Source organism: Betta splendens, chromosome 4 (genome assembly GCF_900634795.4).
Source record: "Betta splendens chromosome 4, fBetSpl5.4, whole genome shotgun sequence".
Classification (NCBI taxonomy): Eukaryota; Metazoa; Chordata; class Actinopteri; order Anabantiformes; family Osphronemidae; genus Betta; species Betta splendens.
In genome coordinates this window covers 26,782,194-26,802,632 of record NC_040884.2, presented here as the reverse complement: position 1 = coordinate 26,802,632, position 20,439 = coordinate 26,782,194, and the positions used below count along the sequence as shown (strand labels likewise).

The 20,439-nt window shown below is 42.1% G+C and overlaps 1 protein-coding gene across 4 annotated transcripts; it reads right to left on the bottom strand.

Annotated features, from left to right (window-relative positions):
• Positions 1 to 250: 250 nt before the first annotated feature.
• LOC114853579 (importin-13-like) lies at positions 251 to 19,475 on the bottom strand. 4 transcript variants are annotated; one of them, XM_029147120.3, is made up of 23 exons: positions 19,300 to 19,469; positions 18,792 to 18,878; positions 14,237 to 14,362; positions 13,785 to 14,147; positions 13,145 to 13,398; positions 10,321 to 10,461; positions 9,947 to 10,088; positions 9,560 to 9,726; positions 9,157 to 9,277; positions 8,862 to 9,009; positions 8,569 to 8,750; positions 8,444 to 8,470; positions 8,128 to 8,262; positions 7,060 to 7,212; positions 6,709 to 6,789; positions 6,486 to 6,623; positions 5,995 to 6,091; positions 4,442 to 4,494; positions 3,105 to 3,171; positions 2,927 to 2,985; positions 2,746 to 2,835; positions 2,459 to 2,640; positions 251 to 2,323 (listed from the first exon to the last, which is right to left on the bottom strand). In XM_029147120.3, the coding sequence occupies exons 2-23, from the start codon at positions 18,858 to 18,860 to the stop codon at positions 2,227 to 2,229; spliced, it is 2,892 nt and encodes a 963-aa protein (XP_029002953.1). In that variant the 5' UTR covers positions 18,861 to 18,878; positions 19,300 to 19,469; the 3' UTR covers positions 251 to 2,226. The 4 variants fall into 4 exon arrangements, 3 of the variants coding, with proteins under 3 accessions (XP_029002953.1, XP_029002954.1, XP_040926281.1); XM_029147121.3 differs by having other exon boundaries at positions 13,791 to 14,147; positions 19,300 to 19,468; XM_041070347.2 differs by lacking the exon at positions 19,300 to 19,469 and adding an exon at positions 18,242 to 18,414.
• Between the last annotated feature and the right edge of the window lie 964 nt (positions 19,476 to 20,439).

The following is a 20,439-nucleotide window of genomic DNA, read 5'->3' as shown; positions in this document are numbered from 1 at the left end:
CTCTTTGTAGTTCGGGAGGTAGTGTCTGTCTCCTTAATGTCATGACACTTTGAGCCATATTTCCCCCAATGATAATAGAAAATATTATAAGTATTTTATTGTTTGGCTACGGAGTCAAAAGTGAAAGGTCTTTGTATTTCTAGCTCATCTAAACGAAATGAATGAAAATATATAATGACTAGGACAAACCCTGAATTATTGCAGTGGACAATATGTCTTTATGGACTTAAAAAGGAAAGTGCTTCCAGAGTTGCAGTCTTAGATATATTTAATAAATTAAAGCCAAGGTACAAAAAGACAATTTACATTTCTTACTACCCTCCCCTCCTACACTTTCTTCAAACTGTGACAAACAGTGCTTTATTTTCTCTCCTCAGAGCCAGACCACAATACAGGCTGAGTATCAGTGTTGAACGTCCAAATCATTCACAGTTCAAATCAGGCTCCGCAGAGCAGCTCACTCCCTCTAGAGTTGCTTCCTTGATCCAGCCTAAATGCCATCTTCTTGTGGTGTGTTATAGACTGAATAAATTTGTACCCTTCACCCCCCCCCCCACAAAACACATACATGCTACATGTCTGCAGGCACCTCGGATAAGACAGAAGGATTAGACTGAGATAAGGTTTTATCAGAGACCACATAGTACATTTCAATGCTGAGTAGGGTTATTAGAGGTCATCTTGTCCAATTGATTTAATAAACAGTGTATTTTACAGTCGTCCCATCGTCTAAGCAAGCTGACCTGATGGATGAGCACTAAATGACAGCGTTACGTGTAATTCTTGTTGCAAACACTGAGACATTTAGATACTGGACTCTAATCCTTCTTGGTCCTCTCCAAGACAGCGACCCAGATGAACGAAAGAATTTGTGTGTCCTGTTCACAAGCATTTTGAGAGCAGTAGGTGGTGTCAGGTAAAAGAAAATGGATGAGTCCAGTCGGTGATTATAGCTGGCTGGTCATTCCAGAAAGCATAACAGATGTTGATGAGAGGTGAAAGGTCAGCGTAATAGTCTGAATGATTGTGGTGTGAAGAAAAGAATAGGCTCTTTGATTAAAAGATAGAATGAAGTTATTGATGTGTATTGTAGGTCCAATATAAGTGCACTGAACAAGCTGAAAAAGATACATTTGTGCACACACAGCCTCTCATACATACAGGTATGAACACACGCATACACTCAAATACACTGAAGTGTTCAGCATTAACTGTTAATATGCACAACTTGATTAATATTTTTGCACGATTACAGTGACTAAGCAATCCAACATCAGGATCTTTAATCTCTCCCAAGTGGTGCCCCTCTCTCTCTCTCTCTGCTAGCTACTATAATTCTGTTTCCCTTACAGCCATCACACTAGGCAGCCCTGCTTCATTTATAGGACTACTGCATAAAGACCACTCTCTACAAACAGAGGAGACTGCAGTATGACTGGGTGGATGTGTACTGTATATACATGAGGTACAGCCCAATGCACAATGTAAGGGCTGGGCAAGAGAGCAGAACTGGTTCTAGTCCAAGTTACATGATCTTTGCCTTTTGTCTCCACTCATAACCCCTACAAGGCATATCTAACAAAAAGGGAGAAAATTCGCAAACCATTTCAATGATAATTTGGCAATTGGGAGGCTGCAGAGGCATGAGTGGGAGTAAATATTGTATATTTTCCTGCAGAGTCTCCCTTCCCTTTAGCAGCAGCAGGACTGATGGCCACCATCTTTCTATATGTGTGTACATATACATTTATATAATTAATCTGATTTACTTTGAAAAATAATGTCAAGTAGCTACGTACGATACCACTATCATTTCATATGGATGCAAACCACCAGGAAACAATCTAGGAACCACGGGAAGATCTAGAAAGGCAGAACAAGACAGAGATAGAAGGCGGCGTGAGGCAGCATGCTAGAAGTGCTGCCGGAAGTTCTTCCAAACTAAAAGGTCCTTAAATTGTAGAGAGAAGAGAGAAAACAATCACTCCCAGAAAAGAGAAAGAAAATCAAAGGCTCCTGAAAGCCACCGGCTTTTCTGATATTGGTCCATTTTTCCTATGGCAGGTCTGTGCTGAAATGGTTCCATGTCTCGTCCTGTAGCTGGGTGGGTTTTCATTACAATCATTACTTCACTGATAGATTTGAGAGAACTGCGTTGCCATGGCATCCAGCCGTTTTCCAACAAGGGCATAGGTCACAGCTAAGTGAAAGTTCACAGGCAGAGTTTCAGTATTCAGCAGCGTACTCTGTACCATGAAGCCCTCTGCACAGTAGCGTGAACTCCTTCACTATGTCCTTCACCCGCCTCTTGTTGACTCGCTCTCTGCATGATAATGGAGGAAAACAAGAGCCAAATCACATACAGTATACTGTAGAACATATGTGAAAAACAGCAAAGATTATCAACCTACTGACTGATGGAGTCAGTAGTTTGATAATTAAATGTCTGGCAGTGTACCTGAGTATCTGCTGTGAAAAGTTGTCTTTCTGTTCAACTGTGATCCGTGACGACGGAAACCCTGGAGGCTGCAGTGCCTCCTTCAACCACACAGCAAGAAGGGAAAAGCAATTCTTGTTCAGACTAAAAAGAACTTCTGCAAATTGGTCCATGAGGCTCCGAGATGCCCCACCCCCAATGCCCTGGAGAGAGAGGAGGAGGTATTTCACATCAGCAACTAAATTACTGAACAGAAGAAACGTGGCATCAGTGAAGTGACGGGTAAATTGTGATGCGGCGATTCTCACCTCCAGCACAGCCTGTACTAATAGTTTCCCATCCTCCTGCACAACTCTGGCCAACGGAGGCACATCTGAGCAGTGGGGTAACAGTTCAGTCTAAGACACAGCAAGAAACCAAATGAATAATGTACATGTAATACAAAGACAGTTTCATAAAAGAAGCCGTGTGTGTTTTGTGTGTGCTTACAAAGAACAAGCATGTCGACTTGACTGTCGGTGCTTCAGGAAATTTGAGTGACAGAACTCCTAGAAGTAGAACAAGGAGAAATGAACACAAATAACGTTCAAAAGGCTGGCATCAAACACTAACATTGCCTACTTTGTAGTGAAAGGCTGATATTTGCAGTGACGATGCACAAACTTACCACAGTGGAACACTGCTTTCACATCAAGACTCTCAGACAAGAACAAATCGGGCTTCCGTTTGAGGGCCTGAGAAGCAGATAAACGCATTAAAGGAAGTATGATTCTGTCGCGCTGACCCAGTCGGTACTGCTTCACCACATTCCACTGCATAAGCTCCTTCACGGTACTGCTCTGAACAATATCGGCTCAGCCTGGTAGCCGGATCTGACAGCAACACACGACTGAGGCCAGATCTGTCTACCAGGCTATAGTGCTTTCCTTATGTTTAAGCCAACTATGTACAAACTCATACAGAGATCCTCCAATGCAGAACTCAGCAGGTATAACAAACAAATTGCAAAAAATCAAACTTTAAAATCATTGGAAACTTAAGTCAAACTAAAGGCAATGATGATTTTGGTTTTGTTTGTTGAAATCGATCTTGTCTGAAACATTACTTTTTCCTTGCTTTTGGTCGACTGGATTGAATATGCAACAGAAGTGTGTAAGTAATTAACATCTGCAGATAAAGAGAAACACAACTCATCTTGTAATAATGAACTCATTCAGGATGGAGGAGAGGAGAGAGGGAGAGAGGGACAGGGAGAAAGATGAAGGTCAGATCTATCCAAAGATAGAAAACAAAGGAAGAAGAATGAAGACAGGGGACAAAAATCTAAGACAGAGGAGCCATCAGCCAATTTATTTTGAACTGATTAATATTAGTTGAATATTAATTCATTTGGGCTTTGATTGGCTCTGGGCTGGAATGACTTCAGAGGAGCACTGGGCTCAGAAACTAACCAGTCACCTGGGACCACAAAGCTGATACAGACACTGTTATATATATCATCTTGCCACAAGCACTGTGTCAACTAAAATGTAAAAACATCACAAGCTCTGGGTGTGTTGCATAGCAAGAAGCAAATGTGCCCCGGTGATGACTTTATATTAAAAAAATGTAGTTATTTGGAAGCACTTGGAAATGTGTATTACACTTACTGTAAGTTAGACCTTTTATGTGCATGTCTACAGACTGTTTTCTCTGAATGAGATGATGATAAATAAGTTCAACAAAAGAAAAAATAAAATGAGGTCAGTACTATGTTTGTGTGGTGAGGTGACTGGCAGAATCAAGTGTTTGCAAAGAGACATGCGTCCCAGTTTCAAACACCCCCTCCTCCCCTCACGTTTCATTCCACTGCCTCGCCTATGAGATGGGACACCTAGGAGCCCAGTAACAGAATAGAAAGAGGTACAGAGAAGGAGAAGAGAAAGAGAAACAGGAAGAAACTAGAAAAAGAGGGAAAGAGAGAGAGAAACCCAAAGTGAATGAAATAAGAAACCAAAAACACACCTGAGCTTGGAGTTGCATAAATGAATCAACAATATCAGGATGATCCCTGGGTCCTAAAATATAATAAAGATGAAACTTAAGAAATCATAAGAGAATAGGAATAATATACAAACAGCAACTGAATAGATTCAACAGTCATGTGGAAATAAAAGAGAACTCAAAAATATCTCTTTGAAATAATTCACACGTGAGTAAGGAACGAAGGGGGAGAAGGGGGGCATATGAAGCTTTAGCAGAGTATTGGAAGAACAGACCAACTAAAAACAAAAACAGGCAGAAGACAAAGACATGGGTCTGTTTGAAGAAAAAAAAGGAAGAAGTAACGAGAGAAAAAGAACATACCTAAAGAAACAAAAGTGGGTTTGGAGTGGGAACCCAGGAGGCACCTCTGTTACTGTTACAGTTTGGACTAAAAAGGGGCACCAAACCTAAAAAAGCCCCCTTTCACCTCCTTCCCATGAAACATGGGCTGACATCGTTCTAATCGAACAACAACAAACATATCTCCTCTCAGATTCAATTAAGGGCCTCAGAGGAAGTGGTGATCATTAAAGGAGCGTTCAGAACTGGCCAATAGGAGCCCCTTAAAAAGTGAACCCACGGCCACCAGTATAAAGTAACACAAAAAAGATTAGGACAGATTCTGATGGTTCACTACCTCCCATGTGCTGGACACAGACTACAAGACTTTTAAATGTATCACAGATTGTACACAATGCACAATTAAACACGATTTATGTAGAAGAACAGAGCAAACTTGTTCCAAATGTGTAGTGAGCGCCCAGCTTTAGCTGTTCCCAGACTCCAAACATCACACACAACCCCTAGAGAGAGTGCAGGGCTCATTCAGACGGCTGTAACCGTATGCAGCTGGACGCCCTGCTATGTTATGTGTCTGCCACCTGAATAGGGTGGCGGTGTCTGTGCTGTGACCATATGCTGTACTGATACTGTCTTTTGAGGGACACCTGGTCAGAAAGGAAAAAGTTTAAAGGCAGGAGGAGAGGCAGCCATTACTTAACCAGTCAAAGCAGGAAAGGAAGAGAGGAAAAACGGGACAACACAAAGGGAGGAGGAGCAGCACACAGTCCTGGTACAAGTACTCTATGTCAAGTGTAATGAACTCAATTACATAATGTCACTAATGTCCATGTTACATTAAGTGAAAATAAGGAGATTAGTCTATCATCTGGGATCACTCAAACGATGAAGAATCTGATTGACTGTGAACACTTTGCATTACAGACATAATATTCATGCAGTCAAACACTGACACATTGAATTCATCCATCATTTTTAAAATATAAGCAATCATAAAAATACATAAAAACTAAGAAGATCAACATGTAACATTGTTTATTTTCATATGTTGCATTATTGTCTGCAATGCTCTGAAAACTTAAAACTTTGAGAGCTCTTCAAAACATAAAGCAGACAAAGCAGCTTGTTAACATTTGTGTGTCTAAATATGATCTGGAACCTAATGTATACAGTATACCACTGATTTGAGCAGCTGACAGTATTCATGCTCTCGCCCCTGCTGGACCACCTACCTTGCTGGAAGATAGACAGAGTTACTGAGGTAACCAGCTCAAACAGAGCCTTGATGGGTGGGAAGTGGTCTGTCTCACTGGCAAAGATATGCACCATCTGAAACAGTGGGATTTGAAGTCAAACACTCACAAGCTTTTACCTGCATGTTAAAATTTGTTTGACTGTTGAGAAGGAACATGCTGTTGATGCAGAAGCAAGACCAAGAATATTGTTCTGATATTGAATCTTTACTAATAATCTTAATACTAATAATCTTTAAATTTTACTTCAGATACTATGAAAACAAAATTATAAAATTTCATTTTCTTTAATTATTTGGTCTAGAAAATGCTGGCTAATAGTAACATTTGACAATGAAGCCTTGGACTTATTGGTGCAAAGCCTATTACGTAGTTCATTTAATCTAATCAAAGCTCAAGTGTCTCTACATGGAACCACACAGTATTAATGAAAGATATAAATGTCCCAGTGTGTGTGCAGATGTGTGTACCTGTCGTGTGAGGTCAAGGGCTGAGGCCTGTGGAATTGTACTGTACATCTGACCCAGCATCTCACTTAGCTGAGACACCATGGGAGCAAAATCATGAAGCAGAGTCTTCACCGATTTCTCAAAGATGGCACAGACCGCCTGGGAGTTGATCACGTCTTTATTATAGGTGGACAAATTTGCAAGAAGGTTTGACAGTGTATGGTCACACGTGTTCACAACTTACCTCCACAACCTGTGAGTCATTGAGCCACTTGCTGAGTACTGTCTGTATGAGAGCAAAGACTTGCTGCAAAACCACTACCACCTGAAACAAACAAGTACATTTATATAAATTTAAACACTACTTAAACACAGATGTTAATTAAAATAAACAAAAGCAAAAATTTAAACTCGTATTTTGACAGTTTGTAGATTTAGGTTAGATCTGGAAGTTAAAGGACACTGCCCTGACCTAACATGACTCAACTACCAGATATAAGGCTACTTTGGTGATGGCTGGGTGACAGGAGAGTGGATGTATTCAGATCAGAAGTTTTCCTACTTGGTAAAAAGACAATAGTGTGTAGTGACTGACCGGGTTTGGTCCGGGTGGAGGTGGGGCTGTTTTGACAGGTGGTGCCGAGCCCTCTGCTGATTCATCGTCCTGTTTGCTGATGTCGAGTGTCGTGAACAGGTTGGAGAGCAGCCCCAGTATGTGAATGATTGCTAACTTATTAGAGGGATTAGGCTGGGGAGGGGATGAATGAGAAACAAGTAGAATAAAGATAAGGTTTTAGTTGGGAATGTGCAAAAATACAACCAAATCCACCTGTGTAAGATGCTACATTATATCTGACATTTAGCGTGCTTTACATAATTGTGTGCATTATTGCATCTAGAAACCTGATATTACACTAATCCTACAACAACATTACTGCATGTTAACTTTTGACAGAGGGTCTCGTCACACATCTCAGCTGATGTAATGTGACCTAAAGCTCCCCACTAGGTGCCACCATTTGTCTGGCTCCTGACAGCACCTGATTTCCTAGTCTGATGTAATGTAGATACACCAGAAAGCTAGACAGGAAAAAAAAACAGATAGAGGAAGTTGAAGGCTAGATGAGACAGTGTGCGCCTGCATGTGTGCGCTGTGTGGGGAGTGGAGAGGTGAGACAGGGACAGGGAGACAGAAATAAAATGCTTTATCTAAGCTGACAACTCTTCCCCACCCTTGGTCTTCCTGATTGAAGAAAAAGAAAACAGGACAAATATAAAGCTTGGGAGTCTGAAAATCCAGGCTTTGTTAAACCTGACATTTGAAACTGGATCTTGTTTTTGCCGGTTGCTTATTTACTTTGTAGGCTTTGAAATGATAATGCTGGTGTGTGAGTGTGTGTGTGTGTGTGTGTGTGTGTGTGTGTGTGTGTGTGTGTGTGTGTGTGTGTGTGTGTGTGTGTGTGTGAATAGATGAGTCTCTTTGGTACACTGCTTCTACGTGAGTCACTAGCCTATGGTGCAGGGTCAGATCCAATCTGGTCCCACAGAGAAATGTTCCACTGCAATGTTGCCACACAGACACAAAGCCTGCTCCTATTGGCTAAAATCCAAATGTGGCTGCTCCAAGTGTGTATTTATGTGCAAGAGCTTGTTTAATACACACCGTTTCATCTGCTAGCTTTTCCAGTTGCTGAATGTAGGGGGTGATGAGCGAATGAAGGTTTCTCAAGATTTCTTCCACAGGGAGAGCAGAGAGAAGGAAGCCAAGGGCCTGCATCAGCCACATACACTGACTTGTCTGCACAAAGTGACAAGTGCTGGTTTAGTTTCAGTTCAAGCAATCGGAAGCAGTTTTTTACTGTATGGACAGCACACAGATTTTATCGGCATAGGTTGCAAAAACACAATCAGTCATATAAAAGTGTTTCCAGTTTAAAAGTAATTTCTGAAATGATGAATGTGAGAAGACAGACACTGACCTTGTGGATCTGCTTAATAAGGACCTCCTTGAAAAAACGACAGAGTTAGAATCACAATTCTGGTATTGAAAGAAAAAAAAAAATGTTAAACAAGCAAGATCTACAGTAAACATGTGCGCACATACCTGAGAGACAGCTACTATGTTGGTTGCGTACGGTGGCAGGTCATATTTGCATTCTCTGCAAATTTTCTTAAGTGTGGAGACAGAAGAAACAGAAAGGTCTGGGTTTCCTAAAGCCTGTAGTACCAGAGGTAAGACACTGCTGAGCATCACTGGGTGGTCGGCCAACCATTCAGCCAGCGCACCTAGCGGGAGACGGCCAGTTTAGGTACTTAATGAGAAGCCATTAGATTTACTCAACCAAAAATGATTTCTTCAGCACAACAATGTGCTGTCCTACACGAGATAAGCCTCACCTATTGTGAACATAACTGTGTCTGCTAACTGGATGTTGTTGATGTTGATTCGAGGGATGAGTCCAATCAGTCCTGGAATGACGTCGGAGTAATTCACATCTATTGTCTCCGCAATGGACTGGAAACCGTACAGCAAAGCCTCTGTGTGCTGAACGGAAAGAGAAACCACAAAGCGTCAGAAAACACTAACAAAGTGCTTTAGCGGTAAAGATCGCATCTGTGCCATGAACATTGACAAACAACCCTGTTCACATTTTCTCCTTGCTTGTCTACGATATGAGTCTGTCTCACCCACCTGCCATGATGTGGGCTGCTCTGCATTAGTCAACAGTCTGCCCAGTTTATCATAGAGGTTACTCAGCAGCTCTGCTCCCAGCATTTCATACACATACATGAGTGTGTCAGAGATATCCACCCTGAAGACAGACATGCAAAGACAGTTTTTAGGGCTATGCAGTTTTGAAACCTTGTGTGTTACTAGCTTTGCCAAAAAGGATCTGCCTTCTCAGCTGTCAGTCCACTGAGAGTAAATGCGAGACAAACACAGTCACTTGCTGACCAATCATCCCGTCAGCAAGTAATTTTGTGAGACATGCAAGCTCTTGTAGAGACGTGCACAAAGAGTGCACTGCAGAATCAGGCCAGCACTGCACAATATAAAGACAAAGGGTCAGGCATAGAAACGCGCACACACAAACCTGTAGATTCTGAACTGCTCTTTCTCATCGGAGGACCAGGATGCATACTCTTGGTCAGACGGAAACTGGGCTTTGTGTAGGAGCACGTCCACCAACTGGAAATAAACAGGCCTGTACACCTGCAGATACACTGCCTGCTTATCGGACTCAAACGACATAATTTCGTCCTGAAAATTAAAGGACATCAACAACATCAACATTTGTCTGCGGTTGCACTTTACAGACTAAAAAGCATCTGTTTTACTGTTTCTCCAAAAAAGCACTCACTCACCCATATAAAGCTTTCATCCACTGTATTTGAAACACTGACTGACTTTGTCAAAGTATAATAACGTTATATTTATTTTAGGTTAAGTGCAAAATTATACCAGACTGCATTTGACTTACTTGTAGTGTGTACCAGAAGGTGAGTGTGAGGGAGCTGGTGGTCTCATTGACTGGGTAGTGGCCAGGGATGCCTGTACAAAACATGATCATATTGACTAGAGCCAGGAAGCTCTGCCAGTGATCTACCTGCTCCAAAAGAGTCCTGGAAAGGGAAGACAGTACAAGGGAATGGGTTGGTTTAGTCACGCACTCAGAAGGACTGGTAGAAGTAGAAACTACACACTCAACAGAAGACTGCATGGTTGTGTTTTCAATAGGACTAAATAATGTGTTTCCTTTACAAAATGGAATAATAATTATTTTACATTTAGATATTATATTGATAAATGCACTACAAGACATTTATTGATAAAGAACAAACCAACACCACACACCTGGAGTGGTTCTCTCCCAGTGTGACAGCGATCCGGCAGATGCCATGACAGGTCTCCATGTCTCCATTCTGAACAGCCTCTCTGAGCTGGTCCTGGAGAGCCAGCACTTGAGGAACCAGCTTCAGTAAAGTGTTGACATATCTAAAACCAAGAAACACAAAAACGTTCGAAGTGACAGTTGAGCGTTGAGTTTGACTTCATACCAGACACAGCATGTGCAGGGAAGAAGAGCATCGCATGGACAGCCAGTGAGCCCTCAGTGTTACATACAAACTGACTCAAAGCTGGGACAGATAGATTTATTGGTGCTCTTTCTTAGTCTAACCACCAGCACACCCACCAAACCCACTATCTACCAGGGAACCAGAAAATCTATACAAAGCTCCTGCTCAGAGACGAGCTGCTGTCGATTATTATTGTGTCTTCTTCCTGCTGTGTTAGCCGCCACCTCAGTCTGGTTAATACACAAGCATGTGCTAACACACGCTAGCTCACACACGAGTACGCTCAGACACACTCTGCATCACAGGCCCAGATCTGCTCATGTGACAACATCAGACAGCGCTCTCCTGTCATTCCTAATCACTGCAAATGAAGGGGTGACATTTGGAGATGAAGGCTGTGCGTATGTGCGTGAGGCTGAATGTCACAAAAGGAGATCATGCGCATGCAAGTCTGCTATAAACGTAAACCATATTTCATGCATGTCAGCCGCAGGGGGCCTTTGTGGTGTGCTGGCAGTGCTTTGGTGAATAAAAGGTTGTACAGTACACTCTACAGAGAACATACCACATACTATGGGTTATCTATGAGCATCTAATGTAGGATTATGAGAAACCAAATCCTTTCGTCCATTATCAGTTCATGTGCTTATTCTTTTGTTCAGTGTGTTGCCCAAGGACACTTTAACCACTGATCCTGCAATTTCTGGACACTGATTTACCAACAAATAAATATGAATAATTTTTTTGTCTTTAATGAGAGAAAAACAAACTGTAAAATCAGAAAACAGAAAAATGTTTGGCATTTTGGCTTTTGTTTGTTTACTGATTATCTGGGTGAGTATTTCTGTATAAGAAAATTATGCTGATGTGCATCCTCTGCTCTGCAGGTTAAATGCATCTTCCGCTGTGATTCTGGGAAACATTCCCTATCCTAATTTCCCTCAGGTCCTCTTGTGAGCTCAGGAAACTGATCTATGGTCCTGCATCATGAAGCCCAGCCCCCTACTCAGCAGCCGGCACTTACTCAGTCTTCTCTGGAGAAAGCTCCACCCTGCCGACATGTGATGTGTATGAATCTGGCCTCCATCTAAGTCTGTACCTGTGTGAGTATTAGTCTACATCATCTTGTTTGGTTATCAGAGTAGCTCTGAGAGCAATGGAGGGCCGACTTACCTCTGAGTGACTGTGTGTGTGTGTGTGTGTGTGTGTGTGTAGTTCTGTAAATGGCAGACTTTACTCATGCACTCAAAAGATCATTCATTTTTAACAAGGTGCTTTGCAGATTCAGGTCATGCACTCTTAGCTCTGCACAAGAGGACTTCGTTTGTCTGTGATACGATAAAAAAGGACAGAGTGGATTTGTGTGTGTTTCCCAATTTCCCTAATAAGAAATGGCATTCTGAAAATTCCTCTGAGACTATCTGCTGCAGTCTCCTCTTTAGCTTTCTGCCCTTCTGTTATACACTTTCTACCTCCTTCCTGACTCCTCCCCCCCACCTCCCTCTCCCCACCTCTGATCCCCTCTGCAATTACTGCAACACTTTGAGACAGGGGAAATGTGTTGCCTGGCAACAGGATGCAGCTGGACCAATAGCATCCCCCCAGATGAGTTGACTATAATGTGTTTGAACAGAGAGAGAACAAGAGACAGGGGAGGAGGGCTTAGTAGTGATGGTGAGAGAACAAAAAGGGGAAAGGAGCAGAATGAAACAGCGGAAAATAGATAAAATAAATAAAGGCTAAAGAATCTACAGAAACAAGCCTCGCTTTCGAACAGATAGTCCTTCTAGCCTTTGGGCCCAGCCACAAAACCAAGACCAAACAACATGATACCACTAATGAGACTTTAAAAATGGCCAAAAACAAAAGGGGAGTAATTTATTATTCAAATACTAGAGGAGGTGTAAAGTGTAAAAAATGGTGTTTGGAAAATAAATCTGTGAAGCCCATTTCTAACTGATGTAATTCATTCTAGAGCACAGCAACCCTGAGACTAAAGGATGCTCTACTGTACTTGTAACTCCTTATTTATCCTCTCTGCACCATCTGCTCGGGATCATTTTTGCTTAAACTGACTTGTCAGCAGCGACCCCCCCCCCCCAGTCTCTGAAGTAGTGTAGAGGTATGGATGAAAAGTCTTTCATTCTTACATGCTTCCACACCTTCCTCTGTCCTTCTGCTTCTCTAAGCACCTTTTATTCTCCCTGCAATGGCCCGTCACCCCTCCCTCACCCCCTTCCTCTCTCCAGGGGAGGGGTAATGGGTGCCTGCCATATATGAATCAACCAGGGCATGATGACATCTCTCCCCAGCTCTGTAACCATAGCAACGCCAGCCAACCGAGAAATGCTGCTCTCCTCCCCCTAGCTGTCAACTTGCCCTGTGTGAATCGCTCCCTCCTTCTCTCCAGTTCTTCTTGTTGCCCTTCCAGTGCCCACCCTGACTGTTTCCTGCCCTTGGCCAAAGGGAATTTTTTTCCTCCCACTAGACACGCACTAACATAACAAGCTTTCATGCCATAGTTATCGCCAATTCTTCCTGCCTGCTTTCTGCTATAACATTCATGTGTGAGCGCAACCTTGGCACACATTTGTACACACCTTTGGGAGTCGGGCTGTGAGATGGCGTTTACTATTGCCTCCACTGCCGTGTCAAAGAGCTCGGGGTCAGGCAGGGCACTGAAGCAGTCGTGCACCAGCCCTTCGCTTTCGCTGAGGGGCACGTCGAGCAGAACCCACGATGACAAGCAGCGCAGCACGCGAGCTTTCACTGCTCCGGGGCTGTCCGTTCGTCGCAGCAGTTGCTGCAGCAAGGGGCACACTGACCCCCACTCTCGGCCAAGGGCACCCCGAACCTGGAGTGAAGAGGATAACAAGGCTCAGACCGCAACTGTATGTCTAATGTAATACTGTATGTCCTACTGCACTGTGTTTGGTTCTCAATGAGTGCAGTCGCCAATATAATGATTTATTCCAATACCAGTTAGACAATACCTTGTTTTTTATTTTATAAATTTTTTTTATTTATTTTTATTTTATTTTATATTTTATTGTAGCAGCATATCTAACATCTGACAGGTTTAGTTTAGTACTATCTATGACACATTTTGGTCGTTAATCAATCATAAATGAGCTCTCATATGTACTGATAAATACGTTAGGACAAACTAAATCAGTAAATGTCATTTGCAGTTAGCCATCAGCACCTGCAAATGGTAGGTGTAGGCGTAGTAGATGGTACCTGTACCTGTCCCTTCCGGTACTGTGGCAGACGGCTCGTCTGGAACTCCTCAGGCAGCACGGTGAGCAGCTCCAGCAACGCCAGGCAGCGTGCCCGTCCATCCACCCCTCCTCCCTCCTCCTGAAACACCCGCACCATCTCTGCCACTGCACCTGGCCAGGCCTCGGGCATTGTGTTGAGCGCCAAAGAGGCAAGGGCCACGCACAACCGGGTGAGCACCATCTTGGAGCCGGAGGAGAAGCAGGCAATCTGGGAGAACAGCTGGGTCTTCAGAGACTCATACTGGTCTGTGGGAATGTCTGACCAGTAACGAGATATCTTTGTGTGAAGAGCACTAGCGCCAAAGTACTGGATCTCTGGCACCTGTGGGACATGACGAGATAGATCCAAATTATGCTAAATGCTTTGTGTGTGTTATTATGCGAAGTGAAGTGTGATTATGTAGAGTGTACCTTATCTGGATTGAGTAGGGCCCAGCAAAACTGCCAGGCCTGAGGCGAGACCTGGGCCTGCATCAGCCATTTCTGGGCCAGATTCTTGTTTTCTATATTGGGATCATAGTACAACTGGTGAAGGGCCTGTGGAGAAATGAAAGAGACAAAAAACTGAGGAAAAGACAAATGCAACTGCTTAACCAACTTTTTACAACTGTTCATGTGAGAAATGCAGCTGACTATACTCAACACACTGGCAATGGTGTGTGTGTCAGAGATAACAGACTGTCTGCCAGACAAACACAGCCCACAACTTTTGTTTGATGGAAAGATCTGGTCACATTAAGAGAGAAAAACATATTTTCCCACTCGCAAACTGGCAAACACAAACACACTGCACAACTGATCTTGAAATTCACAACAATGGAGAAAGCAATGACCTGAAAATGGCACTCTTTCAAGTACAGCTGAGTAATTTAAGTACATGAGAGCAGGGAGAATAAGAAAGAGCAATCCAACGAGAAAGGGGGTAAATGATAAGCGTAAGGGAAGGACATAAGAGAAGAGGAAATGCGGACATTAATTAAACAGACACTTGAATGCTAGCAGTGCCAGAAGACAGGTTGGGGCACTACTCTTTCTGTTCTTCTACCCTGTTCTTAAAAGCCATTTTTTAACTCTTCCTCTCACAAAGGAAACAAACACATGTGCATGCTCACTGAACCAAAACCGCTGGCAGACAGAACTAAGTGTATGGCAAGCAACACAGGCCAAAAAAAAACATCCAGTGAGCTTCTGAGCCTATTCTTTTACCCTGAAGCCTGCTCACATCAATTCCTCCACCATCAGCCACTCATTCCTCTTTCTTTACACTGATTTTACTCCCTCTACTCACGCCCCTCCAGCAGAAACTGTCCATCCAATTTCATTCTATGCCTTAGCTCTCAATCACCAACTAAACAATATTATACAATATAATCTATAGTATATAGTCCAAATCATGGTGGGCCACAAGCTGTGATGATGAAATTATAGCTATGGAGAAAAACATCAACAGGGTGTCAATGCCTACTGGAAGCAGAGTCTCAGGTGGTTTTCACCCCCAAGAGACCCTGAATGTGTTTGGGTGTTCAAGTGCCGTTTGTTTGCTGTGCATATACTAAAAATACAGTATGCATGTGGCTTTAAATGCTTCTGGTAGAGGTTGTGGTGTCTGGATGGTTTACTTTGAGGTATTTTCTCAGAAGTGTAAAAGACATTAAATTGAAAACCTTCATGCCAGAGCGGAATAGTTTAAAAAGGTCTTTCTCTAGTTTATTTTCACATATTTATGAAAAGACTTTCTTTTGTTCCTTGGCTACACGTTGCCCTTTCTGCAAACAAATCTATAATATCAAGTTCAAAAGCAGCAGAACAGTATATTGATACCACGGTTAACTGTGTGATTTCAGATGTCTCCAATACCAAACAACATCTTGTCTGTGTCTGTGCATGTCTGTCCTTTCCAGGTTTATAATCAAAGCCCAACACTAAACAGCCTGTTCATTTTGCTGCTTTAATCTTCACACAAAGACGCACCACCTGTCTCATCCCCGATATAACGCCAGACATCCCCACTAACTAACTGTAATTATCCATTATTAATTGGTACTTAAAACAAGCTGAATGCTTGAACACCCGGAGAAAAGGCATTATTTGCAGCAGAAACAACTAACTGTACCTACAGATGGTTGGAACCTGTGTGCACCACCTGTTTGGCAGACAGTGTCAAAGGTCACCAGCCTCCTCTCTCGTTCACTTTCAGCAGGAGAAGAGAGATGAATGCAAGTGGAAAAAAATGAATCAGCTGGAGACATTCACCATCTGCTCACACATATCCATGGATTTTCTCTAGCTGGTATATGCTTGTGTGCACTTCTCTCTCCAGGCGGGAAGAACGTGAGTGACGTCAACAAAACAATGCTGATTCAAGCAAGTCAGAATAAAACAATCACATAATTGGCAAAGAAGTAAATATCCTTCAACCTTGTGTTTTTATTTTTATTTTTATAATAAAAGTAAAAGTAAGGATCTTAGATCTAGAATTTGAAACGTGGTACATCTTTTTAAATGCTACTGTAGCTTGTATATCACATTCCCATATAATTATGTCAGCACGCACACGCGCGCACACACACACACACGCACGCACGCACACGCACGCAACAGCATCTCTCTCCCATAGGCTCACTATGTTTCTGAGCCATCTGGTCACTACAGAGTCACATTCAAAGTCATCACAGCGATGGCGCCGCACTGCTGCAGAAGGTGCCATCACAGCACTGACCCATCAACACACACAAAGAGTCCTCTAGCTGTAAGACTCAAAGACGTGCAGAGGAATAAGGATTAATGAGGGAACAAAGAAAAATAGTTTGGGTGAGAATGTGCGTAGGTGGTTGTTGACAGCACAGCAGAGACGGAAATTAGGAATAACATGTTGCCAATAGTGATAAAATCTCAGCAAATAAACCCAAATATGGAAAGGTCAGTTACATGGACAATTTTCTATTACTAATGAGCAACCGCCTACAGTCACAGAATTAATGGTCTGCTAACATAACTGAAAAAAAAAACAAAAATACGTTTCTCAGGACGCATGTAATTCCTCTCATCCTACCTCCTACCATAAGCATAAGAGCCTCGGGGCTAAATGCTATCCTATAGACAGCATCTGGATGATTAATGATTGTGGAAGTAATAGTAACAAAAAGAACAGTCCTGTCCATGTGCCCTTGAACAAGATGCTGACCCAGTACTGTGCTGTATTTCTTTCTGGTGGCACAGGGTTTACACCCCTAATGGAAAAAATGGGTATACAGATGTACAATAGCTGTTCTTTTTAAAAGCCAAATGTAAAGCCAGCGCTTTAAATTTCCTTGCTTGGTGGATAATGAATTTGTACTAATTGCAGATGAGCGGAAGTTTAAGGCAGTATGCAACCCCATTCATTATACACATAAGGATACTGACAACATGGTACTTTGTTTCAGAGACCCAAGACGGAACAAAGGACTTTCTATTGGGCATACTGGACATAAATACTGGGCCAGGATCTCCACCGCATACTGTTGTACAAAGTGACTATTTTGTACTGATGTTTATTTATTTTTTTGTTTCCTTTTCAGTGAGAATTTTTCCTTTCATCATCTCATGAAGAGCACTATTTTATTGTCTACTGATTTTTTTCTGTTTTTGGCGTGTCTATTTCTGCTTACTTGTTGTTGGTACGGTGTGGTAAACAACACCACTTCTTCTTAGAGCATAAACATTAAGGTGGTGGTCTGATGCAGACACACCCTAACACCCATCCCTTTAGGTACACAGACAAGTGGCATTTAGCATAGGAATAGCATTTAATTGCAAATATCTCATCCGATATAAAATATCTAGGCGTAATAGAAGAATGAGAGAAAAAAAAGAAGCATTGCCTCGTTAGTTTTGAAGTGCTAGATGACTGTAATTACAAAAGTACTCAGCCTGCACAGGAAATAATTTCAGATCATTCTTGAGATGCTATTTGTCATGTTTTAGCAGTTAATCAGATGACTAATGCTACTGACCTATTCAGAGAAGACTGGGTGCGGATGGCATTTAAATAAACGACCTAAAAATAAAAAATAAAAAATAATAATAATATGTATAGAATGTACTTATATATACTATACTTATTACATTAATTACATTAACATATGCACACATTCACTATGCATTACAAATAGTATGTAAGAAAATCAGAGTTTTTATTTTTCACCACCAAACTATAAAACAATGCATCCTCAGAAACCATCTCTCCAACCACAGAAATGAAAAATGAACAAATGAAAGCAGAGATTATCACCAGGGTGACAGATTCTGCTTCACTGTTTATTATTCTCCTCTTTTATTATACCAGAATTTCAACAGCCATGTCTCCCACAGGAATGTGTTCCTCTCCTTCATACCTGCCTCTAATCATATCTGCCGCATCGCCAGGCTACTCACCATCTTTCCTCCTTACTGGATCTGCCACAGACATCGACCTTATCCCACCCCTCATCACATCCACGGGACTACATCACTCCCTCCCTCCTCCCTATTGTCTCCCCACCCATCTTCTCATGACCGAGTCATTGGCCACAGAAATCATCAGAGCACACTGGCAGCCACGGTCAATCCTGCCAAGCAAGGACACACGCGCGCACACACACACACACACACACACACACACACACACACACACACACACACACACACACACACACACACACACAGCTAAACCAACTGAGAAAAACAAGACCCCGACTGGAGTTTTGCAACAGCAGAGATGGCACAGAACCACAAACCTGGGGGGTTGCAACCTGTTATTCCAACAGGCATAAAACAGACAGCTAGCCAGGGACAGTATCTCTCTAAAGCAAAAGAGTATATAATCGTATTTTCTTCATTTTGTGAATGCTAAGCACATATCTTTCGGCTCAGTTTTAAATCGACGTACCTCATCTAAAAAATCTAACCCCACACTTAGTCGCTGTAGGGCCGGCGCAAAACTCACCTTCTCAACGTTCTCCACGGTAAAGTCCAGGGCGTCCGGTGTGGTTGCTATCCTGCCCGGCGTCTCCATATCTCCACTGACACGGAGCTGTCAAATTATCATAGGAGCAACACATTCAGGAGCTAACAGCCAACGTTAACCGCACTTTATAGACATGATTGCACAATTCCCATTATACTCATACGAACACTCGGGATGCATGGGTTAGAAAGATGATATGATGACGGTTTGTTTTAAGATGACACAGTACGCTAACCGGCAAGCTAACAGTAGCATTAAGACAAGGTTAGCAGAGCTAGCCGAGCTAGCCCCTACTACAGAGAACGTCTATAGCGGGCTAGCGCCACTATGCTATCTCCAAGCTAGCTAATGAAGCAATACACCCTAATGTCAAATTTTACTATGCCAGACAGCTACGCTGCCATATTCAGAGTAGGGCGTCATTTACAAAACAATACCGGATCTGTGTATTAACATGAATCTGTCTAGATGAACCCAAATTTTATACCTCTTCTGTCCTCCGACGGTATGAAGCGATGCTGGCAGCTCCCTGCCGCTTTTCTGCTTCAGCTCCGTCACCGGGAGCTTTTTGCTGTGTTCAAGCGCAGTGGGAAATATCGTAAACGAAGCGTAACTGCTCAAGGACCACCCAACAACAATATGCATGAAACAGCGATTTGTGTTCCCAGCGGTAGAAAACATACAAAAATACCCCAGAGGGCGGGGTTTACTTCCATGTATGATTGTATCATTAATCAGACTATTTGGGATTTTTATTGTACTGAATGCGGCATCAAACCATCTATGTCACCGTAACATATAAATACAGCTACTGCCAGCACAGAAAGAGCCTGAAGCACTTACAGGCTAAATCTCACATGTTATTCTTTCTAAATATGCTTTATATAGTTTTTCATTTAAGAAAAACAGCGTGTGTTTTATAATACGTAAAAATATTTTTACAGTATTTTCAAGAATTAAACACAAGCTTACGTTTATTATTTAGTAATTACAGTGTTTAACACGTATAGTTAACCCGTGCTGAATACATGTGAATTTTATTATACGAATAAATGAAGCGAAAGGGGTTCGATGAAGTCTTTATCCTGACAGGGATCCTCGAAAACAAACTCGAGATATTTAATTTTGAGAATTTATAGTTGCATGAAACTATGTAACGTATGTTTCTCTGTAAAACTCTGAAAGACTTGCATGTATTTTTGCATTGCATATGCATTTATAAGTTATTAATTCATGGCAATTTTAGTAGAGTTTGGTTTGCTCTAGCACGGCGAGCATTAGCTATGGAGTAGCATCGCCTCCACGTGGATCGATGACGACATCGCAGGGTAGTAAACGATCCGTAGAAAAAATGATAAACAACAACAACAACAACAACAACAACAACAATAACACTAAAAAAAGAAAAGGAGATAGAATTATGCCATTTAAGCTTTAACATGTCTAAACTTAAGTGCAAATTTAATAATAATAGAGTCTGTGCTGTTTTTTACTATACATTTATTTACTTGGTAAATGACCAAACACTTTAGTCGCACAATAGTTGTAGACAAGCTAATCGAAATATAGAGTTAAGCAGATGATGAATTCATATTTTCTTTAGCTGTACGCGTCGAATCAGAGCCAC

Bases quoted from the DNA above. Each gene is read 5' to 3' on its own strand.
- LOC114853579 (XM_029147120.3), bottom strand. From the start codon at position 18,860: ATGGAGACGCCGGGCAGGATAGCAACCACACCGGACGCCCTGGACTTT. The intron at 2,836-2,926 runs GTAAGCACACAC...GCTGTGTCTTAG, and splicing joins AGTCGACATGCTTGTTCTTT to ACTGAACTGTTACCCCACTG. The intron at 2,641-2,745 runs GTGAGAATCGCC...CTCTCTCTCCAG, and splicing joins TAGTACAGGCTGTGCTGGAG to GGCATTGGGGGTGGGGCATC.